Source organism: Trachemys scripta, chromosome 1 (genome assembly GCF_013100865.1).
Source record: "Trachemys scripta elegans isolate TJP31775 chromosome 1, CAS_Tse_1.0, whole genome shotgun sequence".
In the NCBI taxonomy this organism is placed as follows: domain Eukaryota; kingdom Metazoa; phylum Chordata; order Testudines; family Emydidae; genus Trachemys; species Trachemys scripta.
Genome location: NC_048298.1, coordinates 330,176,805 through 330,194,072, shown reverse-complemented (window position 1 = coordinate 330,194,072; position 17,268 = coordinate 330,176,805). Strand labels below are relative to the sequence as shown.

The window sequence follows — 17,268 nt, the reverse complement described above, 5'->3', positions numbered from 1 at the left end:
ACCAGAGCCGGGCACCTCTAGGGGGCAGAAATGACACGAGATCGTCAGTATTGTCCAAGAAGCAGATGTCGATAGTCATGCAGATGACAGCAGGGTAGCGTTGCAGAGCTCTCCAATTCTTGGATCTGGTTGAGCTGTGGTTGCTGCAGGACCCAGGTCACTTTTGCAGCTGCCTGATCTTGGGGCCAACTTGGCTCCTGGTAAGAAAGACCTCAAGGCTGGCTCTTCGTTGCAGCTGACTGGCCACAGCCCAAAGGGGCTGTTACAGCACCCAGGAATTGCTGAAGTGCAGTGGTGCTCCGGCCACGCCCCTTCCCCCCAAGCCACACCCCCTTACACCAGGAGCAGGGGAGGGTTTAGCGTAGAGCCAGTTTTACACTCTGCCAGAGGAATCCCCAGGGAATTGATTAAGACAGCTGTATGGCCCTGCTCTAGTGATACAATTTGGCCCTGTCTAATCTGAGGCTCATCCCCGTATCTCAGAATCAGCTCCGAGTTGTGTCTTTATTGCTTGATTGTCACCCTGCATATTAGGAGAGGGACCAATCAAGGTGTTTCCTCCTCTAATAGGACTCTCTCAGTGTAATATTATATAACATGGGAGGGTGAGGAGTGGGAGCCGGGGAAGGCACACAGGCTAAAATTTTACAATCTGACGACGCTGCTCCGAAATCGAGAATTAGGCGCCTAAATAAAAGTGGCTGGATTTTCAGAAGTGCTGAGCAGACAACCCCATCCCTGCTGAAGTCGGCGGGAGCCATGGGTGCTCCGTAGCTTTGGGTGGTAAAGTAAAACTGGACTAACGTGCTGCTGTTTCACACTGTTTCAGAGTCTGAAAGCAGAAATGGACAAGATACTAGAAGCTGTGATGATGTCTTCCTACCCCAACAACGTGAAACAAGGGCTCGTGAGACGCGTCATCGAGGCAATAAAGCAGCCCATGGACAGCGAGCAGTGCTGGTCCATGCTAGAACTCTCCACCAAGCTCTACCTCATGGGTGACACCAAGTTTAAGAGAGAGATCGGCAAAGAAGTTTTGGAAGTTTATGGCCACTACCACCCGGAGGAGTTCGAGGAGTTCTTCAACGTCCGATTCCTCCTGAGTCTCCTCCAGGAAGGTTACGGGCCTGCGGGGAAAAGGAGCCCTTACGTATTAGATTATATCCACCTGGGACTACAGTTCATCTTGGAGAGCCCGTCAGCTAGTGACATTTTCAGCCTGCTGAGGATTGAAGTGCTCCGCAAAGTCTGCGAGCGGCCTGGGCCCAAGCAGTGCGCTAAGATCAGTAAGCTCTTATCCCTGCATCCTCAATGTGTTCCCACAGGCAAACACCAGATTTTGTTTTGCCAGCAGCTGATAAGGTGCATCGGGCAATTCCAGTGCATCTCAGAAGGAGAAGATGACATCATGGAGTTTCTAGACCATGTGAACAAAGTGAGCGGACTGTTGCAGAAGATCTGGAGAGCTCAGACTTCCTCCATTCTGCCATCCTTGAAAGAGCTTTTTACTATCATTTCTTCAACAGGTAAAAACAGTACAGTGTGTTTTCAGCCGTGTGCTAATAATGAAATAGAATGTCTTACATCAGGGGCTGGCAACCTTCAGCATGCTTCCCGTAGCTCCCATTGGCCGGGAATGGCGAACCGCGGCCACTGGGAGCTGCGGGGGGCCCATGCCTGTGGACGGTCAATGTCTCGCAGCCCAACAGCGGATTACCCTGATGGGCCGCGTGTCGCAGGTTGCCGACCCCTATCTTACATTTTACATTGTCCTAAAAGATCTGGCATTTCAGGAACTTAATAAAACAGATACACAGCTGCATAGGCTATAGAATAGGAATGGCATCATCTGCTACTGACATGCAACAGTAAGTCCACTCTATGCATCTGAAGAAGTGAGGTTTTTACCCACGAAAGCTTATGCCCAAATAAATCTGTTAGTCTTTAAGGTGCCACCAGACTCCTTGTTGTTTTAGGAAGTCCACAGCCACCCTACCCAATCGTTTAGGCCAGGAAGTGATGAATATATTATCCAGTTGAGATTGCAGAAGAAACTTAGGCAGAATTTTAATTACGCAAGCTGAAATTTGACCAGGGTGCTGGTGTAAAACAGTGATATAGTGCCCAACTCAACTACAGGCAAAGCCAGTGGAAAGATTCCCATAGTGGGGCTCCTGATTCCCTGTGAGCAGTAAATGCCCATTCTCCACTCCCACAAACTCCAGTGTGAGCTGGGCACCTCTCTGCCTGGGTGCTTTAGAACCTCACCCTTGGCCTTGTGCCTTGAAGCATGCCCCCGGGTGTAAATATCCAGGGATCATCCTGTGACGGGCCACCCTGGAGTGCAACCTGGAACTGGGGTACTGCTGAGCCCTCTCACATTGTGACATTGTGACAAGCTCCAAAGCCCTCCAAGCTTGTCCTCACACAAACATTCACAGGCAGGGATCACATCCAGCTGTGTTCATGAATGCTCTGCCAGCCACTGCATGAACCAACAACAGAGAGACTCCAGCCAAAATATCTCCAGCTCCCCAGCCTAAGACCCAGAGCTATACCGTCCTGCCCTGGTCAAAAGCCTGACCAGCATGAATTTATTACCCAGTCCACCCCTCCCTTGATGTGAAGAGGACCATGCACAAGCCTTTGTTAACTGAACTGAGGTTTTCCCTGCACTTCAGGCAAACCACACTGTTTAGGGTAAAAATATAAAATAGATTTATTAACTACAGAAAGATAGATTTCAAGTGCTTATAAGTGATAGCAAACAGATCAAAAATGGTTACCTAAGAAATAAACAAAATCGCAATCTAAGTCTTATACACTAGATAGGGTTTGAATCAAGCAGTGTCTCATCTTGTTAGATAGTATAAACAGTCCATCAAGCTTCCATGCACAGGCAGGCTTCCTTCTTCCCTGCCTGGGACCCCCCTTCCCCTGTTCAGTCTTTGTTCCACAAGTGTTTCCAGGTGTTCTCTGATATGGAGCATGAGGCCCCGTGGTGATGTCTCTTCCCCCTTTTATAGTTTCTTCCATATGGCGGGAACCTCTTTGTTCCAAGCCAAGTTTCCAGCCCAGTTTGTGGAAAAATACAGGTAGGAAAATGGAGTTCAGTGTCATGTGATCTGGTCACAAGCCCTTGCGTGCTCCCGATGAGTTGCGGCAGCCATTGTTCACGGGATGACTGAAGCGTCCCCAGGACAGTTCATCAGATGAACATAAGCTTTCCCCATGGCCCATTGTCTTTGTTGATGGGCCATGCAACTTGAATAGGCCATTCACAGTGTGCTCGCAGACTGTATGTAAAGCTTTATGAGTGTTACTCAGGTGCAAGCACATTTGAAATATAAATACATAGTTAATATTCATAACTTCAGATACAGAAATGATACATTTATACAAATAGGATAATCATATTCAGCCAACTATAACTTTTCCATAGACACGTCACAAGGCATATCTTGTACAAGATGCATCATAATCATATCACTATGGTGAATATGAGGTGTGGAGTGTCACATGTCCCATTGGAGGTTGTAGAGAACGAGTAGTATAAAGCGAACATAGAGAGGGAATTTGCTTGCATAGGGATCTAGGGGTCGGGACCAATTGGCCAGCTATTAGAAAAGCAATAGCACACTCCAGGGGCTAGCATTCATTTGCATGTGATCCCTGCCCCTTTTTCAGCTGTGTGCCTCACAAAACACACACATGGTGTCTGCCACGACCGCATGCCTTGTGTGCCGTTAAGAACATAGGAACTGCCCCATCCCAGAAAAGATCAGAGTTGAGTCGATGGAGCTATGCTGATTTACACTAGCTGGCCCTTTGCGTAGCTAGAAAGGATTCGACCTTTGCAGTAGAGACAGGATAATGTAAACCGGATTTCCCAGCGATTTCCAGCTTTAATGCTGTCTGTACTTACTAATGTCTTACAGAGGAACAGGAAGCTCCATCGAATGCCTTAGCCAGCGTGGTCCAGTACGTTCCACTAGAGCTCATGGATGGTGTCATAAGAAACCTAACCAACGATGACAGCATAACGGATGTGCAGATGATGACCGCGATTAGTAGGTAGGAGATGTGAGGAAGTACCGGTGACTGAACGTCCTGGAAGATTCTTGCTGTGCATCCTCAGGCCAGAGAAAGACCTGCCCAATAGCTACATTCAACCCTTCCTAGCAATTTCATCCCAGGGCTCAGACTTACGAGCAGAATGCTCTTTGCTGGTATCCTGTACAGTCCTAGTGTGAACGTTTGAGGTGCGTGGGGGACAGGAGAATTTTGCTATTCCTCCTCACTACCCTCCAAGCATGCAGGACTCTGGAAATAAGGACCAAGATTTTCAACAGGGACTTGTGATTTCTAGGTTCCCCACTTGAGACACCTTAAAAGGGCCTGATTTTCAGAAAGTGCTGAGAACCTGCCCTCTGAAAATCAAGTCCGTTTAAGGTGTCTCAAGCTGGGCACCTGAAGTGGAGGCACTGAAAATCACTAGGCACTTCTGAAAATCTTGCCCAAGGTGAGTGCAACTGCTGGTGCTTTTTCACTGGATCTTTATTTAACTGGGTGACGTATCCCTGGCTCGCACCCTGGCTATGAAAATGGCTTCAGCCTGAACTCAGAGCTGCTGTTTTCCCTATGGAGGGTTTGGGCATCACAGATGCTGGTGTTGGTGGCTAGTAAGGCACAACTGACTGGCTTCTGGAGCAGCAACTCCCTTCTACCTTAGCTCCTGTGAAAGTCACAGCGATAGAACGGGGAGCTCCACATGCTTGGAAAGCCTGGAGCACGGAGGAACTACAGAAGGTGGTGGGCTGTATAGTAATCAGTTGGTGACATAGCTCAGATACTGTGTAGCACCCAGATCCCACCCCGATGGATGTATTAGAACCACCTAGCTTGAGAGAGGTTATAAAGGGAAACCAATGTTGTACTGTCTCCCATTTCCTGCCTGCAGTTGAGCCCCTGCTGACCCTGGCCTGCATGCAAGGGTGCTTGTCTGGTCTGTCAGATTCTCTCTCTAATTGATGTCCAGCGTTCACCCAGTGTACTAGCTTTGCATTAGCACTTATGGTATCTGCCTATATCTGGGCCGGTCGGCTAAATAGCAGTTGCACAAGGGGGAAAAAAAAAATGCATCTTCCTAGCTGTGTTTATTCCTGAAATAGATTCCAGGCTCCCTTCAGCCAAACTCTGTATGTAGCATAAGGCTTACAGCAACCAAGGTTCAAAATAAGAAAGGGTAGAACTTCCCTGTATGTTGCCTGGACATGGTTTTAACCTCTAGTTTGCAGATTACATAGTAGGGTTTAGCCACTCAATGCACAGCCAAGTACATCTTTTATCCTAGAATGGCAGAACTATCTCTTTTGGTTGCTCCAGTAGTGGAACGAAGGGGGGCTGGATGGGTAAAAAGCCAGAGGACCTTTTTCTCCTGCAGGACAGTGGTTCAAATGTGCCCTAACTTGGTGAAATGGAAATTAGCTGCCATCTAATGGTGCTTGGCTGCCGTCTAATGGTGATTGGTGGTAGTCTCGGTGCAGATCTTGGAGTCACACAAGAGGTAGCCCCCTTGTTAGCAGACTCAATGGAGATGCCAAGGAGTGAATGAGCTGTGGAGGCTTTGATCCCTAATCGCTTTAGCACCCATTAACCAGGGGGTGGGGCTACTCAGGAAGAATGAGGGTTTACAGAGCCAGCTCCTAAGTGACCAGAGGAGCTAGAGAACAGGGCTGAATGAACATCTGGCATTCTAGAGGAGGTCCTTCAAGGTCAGGCTTGGGATAGTCTCCTCTCTGGGGTCACCAGCCTCCTCTGCAGGCCTGTGTCCAAGTCCCAGAACTCCTCCCTCTCCCAGGTTCCTTGAGCAGGTTGGCCTAGGAGAGTCTTCATCCTGGGGGCTCCTCAGAGAGGCCACTTCCTGCTTTCCTTTGATACCCACATCCACCTTGTCCTCCAGGTTAAGTGTGTGCTCTCATGAGCCCAAGTACAAACACTCCTCCATAAAGGGCAGGCTGAGCAGGTACCCTCAAGTGGAGCTGGTCTTCTCCCTGGCTCCCTATGCAGAGCATTAACCCCTTCCCTGCCTGTTTTAGTGCCGGGTGCGTCCATTCCATCCCAGGCTACATGTCGGGATCTAGCACTGTTCACTGGCATAGCCGTTATACCTGGACTGTGGATAAATAAGAGGCTTCTGCATATACGTCCCTTTCACCTGCACAAAATTCTCTTTGACTTGCTGGGGTGGGGTTTGTTTTCATAAAGTCTAAAGTGATCCAAGTCAAAGCGCGTCTGTATTTCAGTGCTGTTTCCAACCCCCGTGGTCCTTTCTTTCTTTTCATGGGGAGCTAATCCCAGATGCCGCTGTGGACTCTAATCGATAATTCCACTAAGAGCTCCGGATTCCAAAAATAGCCATCGCAAAATCAATTGCCTCTTTCCTGTAAAATCCTCTGTTACAATGAATGATTACTCATTGCTACCGAAACATTAAGCAGAGCTCGTGAAATGTAATTAGGCTCACTTAGGAGCCAGGCGGAAGTTTTGGTGGACTGTTTATAAACTGATGGCGCTCCAGAGAGCTACATTAACATCATTCTTTCTTCAAAGTGGAATTACTTTGAAAGTCACATAAAGGGGTTTTATTTTTGTGCATGGAACCATCTAGGTCAACACATAGCAAATACAGTAATAGTTTACATGTGTATACAGCCCCTTTCATCTCAGAATGCTTTAGAAACTACCTACATATAAAAAAATCTTTCAGTGATGTGTGAAGGCAGCCACCTTTGGGGCGGGAAGGTTCTAGCTAGGGGATAATCAGCACACAGTACAACAGCTATGGGGGGAGTGAGGAATGGGATATTTTGGCCAAGGACATTGGAGAAAAATGCCTCTTGCAAAAATTGTCCTTGGATCTTCAGTACCTCTAAGGACTTTTGCTCCCCTGGTTATACAATGCAGTTCGGTGGATTGTTTCTATCTCTGTCCACATAAGTATTTATGTGGCTACCTTTCAGTGGCATTATATTTATTCCATCTGTAAAATGAGGATCACAATACCAACCTCCTCGGTAAAGTGCTTTGAGGTCTACTGGTGAAAAGCGCTGTCTAAGAGCTAGGTGGAGTTCTATGTAGAGCCGGCTGAAACTTAGAATTTCTGGTTCGTGGGAAATTTCAAAAAATTTCATTTCAGAACCACAGACACGTGGTGTTTCTGAAACAAAATGTGTTCCCAGGACCTGCGGCAACTGACTGAAATGAACATGATTCTGCTCCCTTCCACCGCTGCTCAAGTGGGGTCTCTCAGGGGTTTTTTTGGCTCCAGGTTGTGAATATGGGGACAGAGCCCAGTTAGAGCGGGGGCTTCTGCGCTCCTCAGCTCCATGGCAGGAAGGCAGGAAACTCTGCCATGATGGGGCTGCCCCAGAGCTGTGGAACCTGGAAACCTGGACTCCCCATCACCTGCCAGGAACCTATGCAGGGTTCCATCGGAAACCTGCCTGTGATTGGATGAAAGCTCATTGAACCCGAGATGGTTTCATGAACACACACAAATGATGATAAAATATTTCCTTTGATAATAATCTAAATTTACAAATAGGCAAAGCACGAAAAATGCTGCCTGAGAATTGATTAGAGTTTGATTTAAGGATATTTACACTGTATACTTTGACATGTGATATTGACCATTGATGTTTTAACACTAACAATTGTAAAGCTTTAACTTTTTGAATCTCAACAGATACTGTCATTAAATAATTAGAGTCTGAGCCCCCACATAATTTCCTGCAACTATACACAATTAAATAGCTAAAAATAGAAAAAAATGCTTCAAGATAAACATTGATATTATCTGTTGACATTATAATAAAAAATATTGAAATTCTGCCAAGCCTAACTATAAGCTGATCCTAAATCCATTGAAACCCAGCTCAGGAAAAACTTCCTAACCGTAAGAACAGCAGGACATTGGAACAGATGCCTAAGGAGGTTGTGGAAGCTCTTTCACTAGAGGTTTTCAAAAGGAGGCTGAAGCCATCTGTCTAGATGGTTTAGACACAACAAATCCGGCATCTTGGCAGGGGTTAGACTAGATGACCCTAGCAGTCCCTTCTAACTCTATGATTCTATGCAATCACCAGTGGAAAGACTCCCCTTCCACTTCAATAGCCGTTAAGAAGGCCTGATACAAAACCTATGTAGTGCTGACTGAGGGTACATCTACACTACCTGCCAGATCTGCGGGTAGCAATCGATCTATCAGGGATCGATTTATCGCGTGTAGTGTAGACGCGATAAATCGATCCCCGATCGCTCTCCCGTCGACTGCTGAACTCCAGCTCGGTGAGAGGCGGAAGCAAAGTCAACAGGGGAGCGGCGGCTGTCGATCCCATGCTGCGAGGACGCGAAGTAAGTGATTCTATGTTAATCTAAGATACGTCGACTTCAGCTATGCTATTCTCGTAGCTGAAGTTGTGTATCTTAGATCGACCCCTCCCCGCCCAGTGTAGACGAGGCCTGAATTACCAAAATCCTAATCCAGCAGTCACTGGGCTTAGTGTAAAACATGGGATGATTTATTTGGGGGCCGTTTCTTTTTGGGTTGTCCCAAGCTCCTGGATAGGATTTTGGAGGTGACGGGGTTGTCCGGGACATCATGGATTTTATAATGCATATATTAAGTCATTATTCCACATATTTGTTTTCTATTGTAGGATGATTGACTGGGTCTCTTGGCCCCTAGGGAAGAACATCGACAAATGGATCATCGCTCTACTGAAGGGTTTGGCTGCAGTGAAAAAGTTCAGCATCTTGATTGAAGTCACTCTTTTGAAAATTGAAAAGGTCAGTGTGCCCTTCAGACATGGCTGCAGCCAGAGTCTCTCCTTCCCTCTTAGAACTGGAGCTTCTCTGTCCTGCCTTTTGATCAAATTTGACTGAGACGTATATTGACATTAGTGCTGCAACCAGGTGATTAAAGGGGTCACCATAGAACTGGATATTTGGTGCATTGGAGCTGTGCTAGTGGCTTGTACCCACTGGAGTTTGTAACCACCTTACCTTACTATCTACAGAACTGGTAGCCTGGAATCTGCCTTGTATGGCTTTCTAGCTAGCAGTTCTTGCCCCCACATACAATAGATATATAGAAGTGGCCTAGTTGTTAGAGCAGGAGACTGGGAGGCAGGAGTTCGTTGCCTGATTCTCATTGGCTCAACGTGTTTCCTCAGACAAGTCAATTCCAGCCACCTCTAAAATGACTGTGGATTTTGGATACCTCATTGCTGGAGGGCCCAACTTGAGACACTTAGGACCTGATTTTCAGAAGTGCCAAGCATCTGGAGCTCCCACTGACTTTAACTGCTGTGGCGAATGCTCAGCGCAGTATGAAAATCAGGCCCTGGGTGTCTCAAGTTGGGTACCCAAAATCAATGGCCACTTTAGAAAATATTACCCCTGCATCTCTCTGCCTCAGGCTCCCCATTTGTACGATGGGGGACTGTGACGGGTTTGGTCACAGAGACCCCCTTGGGACTGTCACCTGAGGTGCTGAGACTACCTCTGAGCCCGTTTTCCCTGCCAGCTTGGGACTTCAGAACCCTGTCTTATTGAGCCAAATACGCTAACCTGCTACAACACAGACCCAAGATCTGAACCACATCCCCAAAGCTGCTGACTTAACTGAAAACAACTTAGCGAGTGCTCCTGTCTTCAGCACGCAGACACCCAGCTCCCAATGGGATCCAAACCCAAAATAAATCCGTTTTACTCTGTATAAAGCTTATACCGGGTAAGCTCATAAATTGTCCGCCCTCTATAACACTGATAGAGAGAGATGCACAGCTGTTTGCTCCCCCAGGTATTAATCACTTATTCTGGGTTTATTAATAAACAAACGTGATTTTATTAAGTATAAAAAGTAGGATTTAAGTGGTTTCAAGTAATAACAGACAGAACAAAGTAAGTTACCAAGCAAAATAAAACAATACACGCAAGTCTAAAGCCTAACACATTAAGAAACTGAGTACAAGTAAATCTCACCCTCAGAGATGTTCCAATAAGCTTCTTTCACAGATTAGACTCCTTCCTAGTTTGGGCCCAATCTTTTTTCCGGTACAGACCTTGTTAGTTCCAGCAGGCATCTTAGGTGAAAAGCAGGGGATTCCACATGACTGGGACCCCTTTGTTCTGTTCCACCCCCTTTTATAGCTTTGGCACAAGGTGGGAATCCTTTGTTTCTTTCTGGGTTCCCACCCCTCCTTCTAAATGGAAAAGCACCAGGTTTAAGATGGATTCCAGTATCATGTGACATGGTCACATGTCCTGTGAGACCCCTAGTCTCCATTCTTCCAAGGCTGGCCAGCACGTACCCAGGAAGTTTTGCAAGTAAACAGAGCCATTCACAACCAATTGTCCTAGTTAATGGGAGCCATCAAGATTCCAAGCCACTATTAATAACCCACACTTTGCATAATTACAATAGGACTTCAGAGTAATACTTCATATTTCTAGTTTTAGATACAAGAACGATACATACATACAAATAGGATGAACACACTCAGTAGATTATAAGCTTTGTAATGATACCTTACAAGAGACCTTATGCATAAAGAATACTCCAGTTACATTATATTCATACTCAGAAGCATATTTCCATAAATATATGGAGTGCAGCATCACAGGGACAATACTTACCTACCTTGGAGAATCAGCCATGGAAGGCACTATTATTTCTCCTGGTGCTGCTTTTGTTCTTCTTTCCTTCCGATGTTAATCCATTAGAAACTGACCCGACAGCCATTTAAAATTGGCTTGTGATGCGTTTAGCTGCTGGGATTGTGGAAGCAATGGGTTATAGATCAGCTTCGGGAGTGTTGGCATTTTTTGCCTGTTATCTTGTGAGATGCCGATCTTGAAAGAGGAGGATATGGTTACTAGCCCTCTGCTTTCAACGCACAGCCTCCAGTGATTTGTCTGAGGGGCTAAAGACATTTGAAACATCATGGCAAAGAAAGTGAGGATTAATTTAGAAAATGTAACATCGCTTTGCACTTGTTTAGTGCCTCCCATCTGAGGAGCTCAACTCATCTTGGCATTGTGGCAGCCCTGATGGGAGATTGGGCGAGGCACACTACACATGTGCAATAGAGAGTCTCTGCCCCAAAGAGCTCATGGTCGTGGTGGGTGGAGAGACACAGCGGGTGCCCACAACTGGCTACTGGGGGCAGGGCAATGCACAAGTGACACAGTTATGTTTGGCATCCCGAGTAGCAGTGCCAGCACCTTGTTGAGTGGTGAGCCTCCAAACGCTCCTGTGAGCTGGGAAGCTGTTATCCTCCCCTTACAGAGAGGGAAATTCCTGGCCCAGAGAGGTCCGATGACTTGCCAGAGTTCAAGCTTCGAGTCCATGGCAGAGCCAGGAATAGAAGGTGGATCTGCTCACTCTCACACATGTGCTGTAACCACAGGCTCATTACGGTCTCTTTTTGCGAGGGACTCCTTCCCACAGCACGAAAACCTGTCGGAGATCTTTCTTTGCCCCTGCCCTGACCCGTCCATCAAATCTATTGTTGTGCAGCCTCCCACATGGCAATCCCAGGAACGGGATGGGGCTTCTTGTCTCAGGAGCATCCCTTCGCACTAAGTCTATGCAGTCTAGGTCCTGATGACAGGAAGCCCCGCCACCCAGACCTTCCCTTTCTCTTGCCCTGTACCTCTCTCCTCTCCGTGATCTTCAGCATTGCAGGGTGTCTCTCCTTGCCATGCCCAGTGCCAGTGCTCCTCCTTCTTTCCTTCCCCGCTTCGCCTGCCTGCCAAGTGAGCCATTCCCTGTCTGGTACTGGAGAGAGACAGGGTGCTCTGGAGATGTGTTGGCTCAGCAGCAGCCACCGCTTCTGGGCTGGCAGGGCAGCCAGGAAAGGCAGGGCACGCACTGGCCTCTGGGATTGCTGAAGCGTGGGGATGTGGGATTCAGCCTCTGTCTCATGGAGAGGAGGATAAAGAGACAGACCTCTCCCCGCTGCTCTGTGCTCCTTGCTTTGCTGCCACTGAGCTGAGTGAGCCCCTCAAGGCCCAGTGGGGAGACAGCAGCCTCCATCTCGTCTCACCCAGCCGCCGTCAGCCAACGCACCTGGAATCGCAGCACTTGGGACTCAGCCGGGTGTGCTGGCAAGGCTGCTTCTGCTATAAATACACTTGAACTTGACTTCAAGAATTGCTCCCGCAGAAGTAGGAATCTGGAGGGTGCAGGGAACAGAAGCTGTTTCCCCTGGGAGCAGCTCTTAATTACCACGCCCAGGGAGCTGAGCTGGGCAAGACGTTAATGAGATCCCTTTTATTCCACCTGGGCTGCAGTCACCATTTGTGCCTTCGTCTCCTCTCACGGTCTCCCCGGTGCTCGGCTCTCCATGTTGCTGCCACTCCCCGTCCCCATGCAGAGAGGTCTCCATGTCAGGACGGCTTTCTTGATTTTTAAAACTCTCCAGTCTCCCTCCTGGGCCTTGTCTCTGTTTTCATCACTCCCCTAATATTGACTTCTGCAGCTCCTGGCGTCTGGGATGTGTTCATGGCTCTGCCACAGACTCCCTATAACAATATTTCCCACACAGTGGGTCCTGGGCCACCATTGGGTCACAGGAAGGTTGCCACATCCAGGGCTGGATTAACCCATCACTGGGCAGTGGCCTAGGCAAATGTACAGTTCTTGTCCTGTACACAGGGGAGGCTGCGGGGTGGAAGGTGGGGTTTGGACAGCGATGGGGGCTGACCCCCATTCTCCTCTTCAGACACCGTTGCCTGGTGCTCAGGGTTGCAGCATCACACAGGTTTGGCCCAGCCAGAGGTTGGCGTCTGGTCGCAATACCACTCACTCAAATTTGGCCCTGCCTCACTCCTGTCAGTTTGGAGGGTTGGCCAGGCCAAACCTGAGTGGCTCTGCGATCCCATCATGCACCAGGTCGCAGGGAGACCAGGACCGGCTCTGTAAGACGGGACGCTGCAGGATGAGTGCAGGGCGGGCTCACTTTCCAAGACTTCAGTCCCCCTCCCCCAATTCTCCTCCACGCAGGGATTAGCTGGGATTAGGCTTGCAGTGCTGGGATGGTGTGTACATATCGTGTCTGTTTAGAATGTAAGCTCTTCAGGGCAGGGATTGTCTCTCAGCCTCAACTAGCTCAAGGAGTCTGGTTATAGTCTTTCATCATCCCAGAACTAGAATTATCCCTAATCTTCCGGGCCTGCGCCTCAAGAATATCCCTCTACCTCTGCTGTTATTAGATCCTGTGCAGTCTAAAGTTGTATTCCATGGCACTCTCCCCATCCATGCACCAACCAGGCCTCACCCTACTTGGCTTATAAGAGCAGATCAGAGAGTTTCCTGAGTCATGCAGAGGTGTCTCCACCAATCTTAATAAGACCTGAGGCCACCATGTTTATGTGGTGCCTTGGTAGTGTGTGCACTTTGCATTTCTGTGCTTTTCCCTCCATAGGTCTTTTCCAAGTTGCTGTACCCCATTGTGAGGGATGGAGCGCTGTCCGTTCTACTGTACATGCTGCTGAGTTTCCAGCACTCGCATGAAGCATTCCACTTGGTAAGGCTAAATCCAGACTTTAACAAGTGTGTCATACAGAACATATCATACCTCAGTTCAGTATGATGAATGTAATAGCTAAGGTAGCTAAAAAAGAGCCTGGAAGCAAAGACACTAGAGAATCATCTTCCATGGCCAGAGGTTCTCAAGATTATTTTCATGGCATACCACAAATCTGAATCCAGTCCTTCCTCAGGTGCTCCTCAGAACCTTTTGCATCCATCTCTACAGCAGATTGGTGATGGCACTAGGGGAACCAGAGTTGGTGTATTTGGAGTGCTCTGAGCCTAAGGAGTTGATTGCAAGGGACCAAGGGATGAAGACTGGGAGCCAGTTCCTACCTTCTCCCTGACAACTCCTCCCTTCTTTTGCTTAGCAAACATAGGAGGCAAACTTGTCCGGCTTCCTATCTGTTTATATTGGCATGTATGTGTTTGATGAAGTCTGAGAAATGTTCATACAAGAGCTTAGGAAAATATTGATCGCCAAAAGGTGTTTGTTTCCCTCCCCAACAAAATTTCCCATTTTTCTCAATTAATGAAATTGCCACAAATTAGCAAAAAAAGATTCATGCTTGAAATGAAAGAAGCATGCAACTGTTTTACAAGGCAGAGACGGTGTTAGAGATAATTTCATTCAAAAATAGTAATTCAGGACAGATGAGGTGAAATCACAGGAAACAAATTAGTGAGAAATGTTGCATGAATTTTTAAACCAGGGTCTAGCACATTTGTACATTTGGGAACAATATATTAGTTCTATACTGCTACAGACCCAGCAGGGGGCACTTGTGTACAATCCTTTTGGGTTTGGAATCTGTAAAATAAGAGCTGCGTTTTTGCTTTAATTTCCTCTATAAAGAGTGGATTTAAAACAAAATAATCAATTTGACTATTTGGACATCTCTTCCCACCCATCCGGCTATAACAACTGTAGTGTAGTTTATAGAGATTGCAATAAAATGGTACAAATCACAGATTAATCAAGATAGGTTCAATTAGCAATAGATGTAGCTCATAGTTTAAGGTTAAGCTCCTTAGTGCTCCATTCCAGCACGCAACATTCCATTCCCTAGTAAGTGTGTGTATGGACAGATAGCACAGACTAAGAGAGAGGGTGAAATTCACCCTTGTGCAAAGGCCTAACACAGGGCCTAGGTAACACACTTAAGCCCCAATTAAGCCCTCAAAATAAGGTTTAAGATCCTGATCCTGCACCACTGAAGACCAGGGGGCTTTGCTGTTGACTTCAATAGATTCAAGGTCAAGCCCTAAGTGGGATTTAAGTGGTGCACAGGCCTTGTGTGCTGGCCCTCTGGAAGGGGTGAATTTCACACAGATACCTTAATCCAGCGTGCTGTGTGTGGTGTAGATGTATAACTAGTCTGAGCCTTATGTCAATGACTTAACTTTGCTATTTTTAGCTTCTTCCCCACATTCCCAGACTGGTGGCCTCTCTGAACAAGGAAGACTCCAACTCCGCAACAAGCTGCCTGGAACAGCTGGCCGAGCTGATCCACTCTATGTTCTTCCGGTTTTCAGGATTTCCAGATCTCTATGAGCCGGTCATGGAAGCAATCAAAGTAAGGCATGCAGTTCTAGTCTAGTCCTCTGAACCGCATGTAAACTAGCTTTAGTTTGCTGTTCAGTACAGAGCAACTTTCTCATCATTAGAGATGGGCCTGAAACATATCTGAGCTCTCCTCACTCTGGGGGGGGAAGAGGATGCTTCAGATTCTGAATCTGGATCTTATTTGGGTAGCATGGCCCTGTCTTTGGGGGAAGGACCATCTCTTCCTGTGGGTCTGTGCAGTGCCTAGCACTGTGGGGTCCTGATCACAAGTGTTGCTTCTAGCCACCTCTCTAATCCAAATAAAATAGAGTAAGTTATACTATGCTTAAGCAAGTCACAGTGGGGAGTCAATACTGCCCCCTATGAGTTTCCAGTGACCTGAATTGCCCACTGAAGCTTTGCCGACGAGTTCCACTGGTACCTGTTAGTGATTCTTTATTACATCACAGGAAGTAAAATGGATTTTGACAAAAATCTCTGGTTGTTTCTAAGGCTCTTCCAATTCCAAATGAAGACCGAATTAAACATTTACTGGGACAAAATGCTTGGACCTCCCAGAAGAATGAACTGGCCTGTTTCTACCCACGTCTAGCTTCCAAATCTGACACAGGGAAGATTGGGTTAATTAACCTGGGGAACACCTGCTACATGAACAGCATCATTCAGGCTCTTTTCATGGCCTCCGAGTAGGTTTCCTTTCCCTCTTCTCTATCAACAGTGCTGTGAGTTTGTCTGAAACAGAAATTGGGTTTCCCCAATGGCTAATTTTCTCTGTCTGTGTTTTTGATTTGCTTTTAAAGCTTTAGGCACTCGGTGCTGAATTTAACCGAAAGCAATTCTCAGCCCTTGATGACAAAGCTCCAGTGGCTCTTTGCATTTTTGGAGCACAGTCAGGTAATTATTGCACGTTCTTGTTTGTACTGTTCACGATAGAATTGCTCATCTGGGTGCTACACCCTGTCTGGTACAATTGCTGATAAGAGGCCTATGTGTCTTGGTGCAGTTTATAAAGTGCCCAATTTTGTTTCTGTTATGTACTCCTGGAGGAATTCTGTGCCACTGCGCAATGCAGAATTAATGTTCTGTGCAGAATTTCATGTTTCCCCTGCAGACCTGGTACTGCAGAATTGCTGGCTGCCAGTAGGAGCTGCTGTACTCTGCAGAGCCCGACTCTCCAGCTCGCAGTGAGTGGCGTGCCCAGCCTGGTGGGGATCTAGATTCTGCGTGCTCGGGCTGCCTGGCTTGATTCTCATCTGCCCAGGGATGGGAGAAGGCATGGGAGACCTAGCTCTGGTAAAGGGTGAGGAAGGGCAGGGCCGCACCACACTGTTTCCCCCGACAGGACATTAAAGAAGTTGTGGGGAGTAAAGGCTCTGGGAGGGAGGGGGTGCAGGTGTCTCGGCTAGGGATGCCCTATGGCTGGACTCTGGGGGAAGGAGGTGCAGGTGTTTGGGCTCTGGGGGGCTCCATGCATCTCTCTCCAGTACCCTGCAACTGGAACTGGGTTGACATAGGGGTTTCTTTAATTCTCTGCTCCTGGGGGAATCTTTTTTCTTGGGGTCTGTATTGTTGACATACTTGTTGACTGGTATTTTGAAATAAATTACCAAAATAATTGAAACTGGAGTGATTATATTGTGTTATTTTGACAAATAAAATATGCAGAATTTTGCAGAAGTTTAAAATATTGTGCATAGAATTTTTAATATTTTGGCGCAGAATTTTCCCAGGAGTAATTATGGATTCAGATTTGGAAAAATATATGTGGTGGTCTCTCCCAAACTCTCTCACTCATGAGAATGGGCAGTCTTCAGATTATAATCTCCCTTGGTTTGGTTGGTGTAATAGTTAATATTAAAATTTAAATATTCATTAGATTCAGTGGGTTTTAGAGATGAATGAGTTCGCAGCTTTTAGAGCTCTTGTTTCAGGCTGCCTGCAGACTCAGACAGACATCACAATAGTGGTGATACATGGCTCATAGTTTGAAGATTATCTTCACAACCTTAAAAGCTCAAGGCCAAGATTTTCAAAAGCAACTGACGAGTGATTTTGGGTGCTTCCGTTTTGGATGGCCAATTTGAAGCCTCTTAGAGAGGCC

The 17,268-nt window shown here is 47.1% G+C and overlaps 1 protein-coding gene across 1 annotated transcript in view; it reads left to right on the top strand.

Annotated features, from left to right (window-relative positions):
- The first annotated feature begins 833 nt into the window (after positions 1 to 833).
- The window catches only part of USP35 (ubiquitin specific peptidase 35), a 35,603-nt gene continuing 19,168 nt past the window's right edge, over positions 834 to 17,268 (top strand). Inside the window, exons 1-7 of the mRNA XM_034759086.1 lie at positions 834 to 1,526; positions 3,939 to 4,074; positions 8,721 to 8,850; positions 13,494 to 13,595; positions 15,019 to 15,177; positions 15,660 to 15,853; positions 15,968 to 16,061. Of these exons, the coding sequence (XP_034614977.1) occupies positions 845 to 1,526; positions 3,939 to 4,074; positions 8,721 to 8,850; positions 13,494 to 13,595; positions 15,019 to 15,177; positions 15,660 to 15,853; positions 15,968 to 16,061 (1,497 nt within the window). The 5' untranslated portion in view covers positions 834 to 844. The remainder of the gene's footprint in view (positions 1,527 to 3,938; positions 4,075 to 8,720; positions 8,851 to 13,493; positions 13,596 to 15,018; positions 15,178 to 15,659; positions 15,854 to 15,967; positions 16,062 to 17,268) is intronic.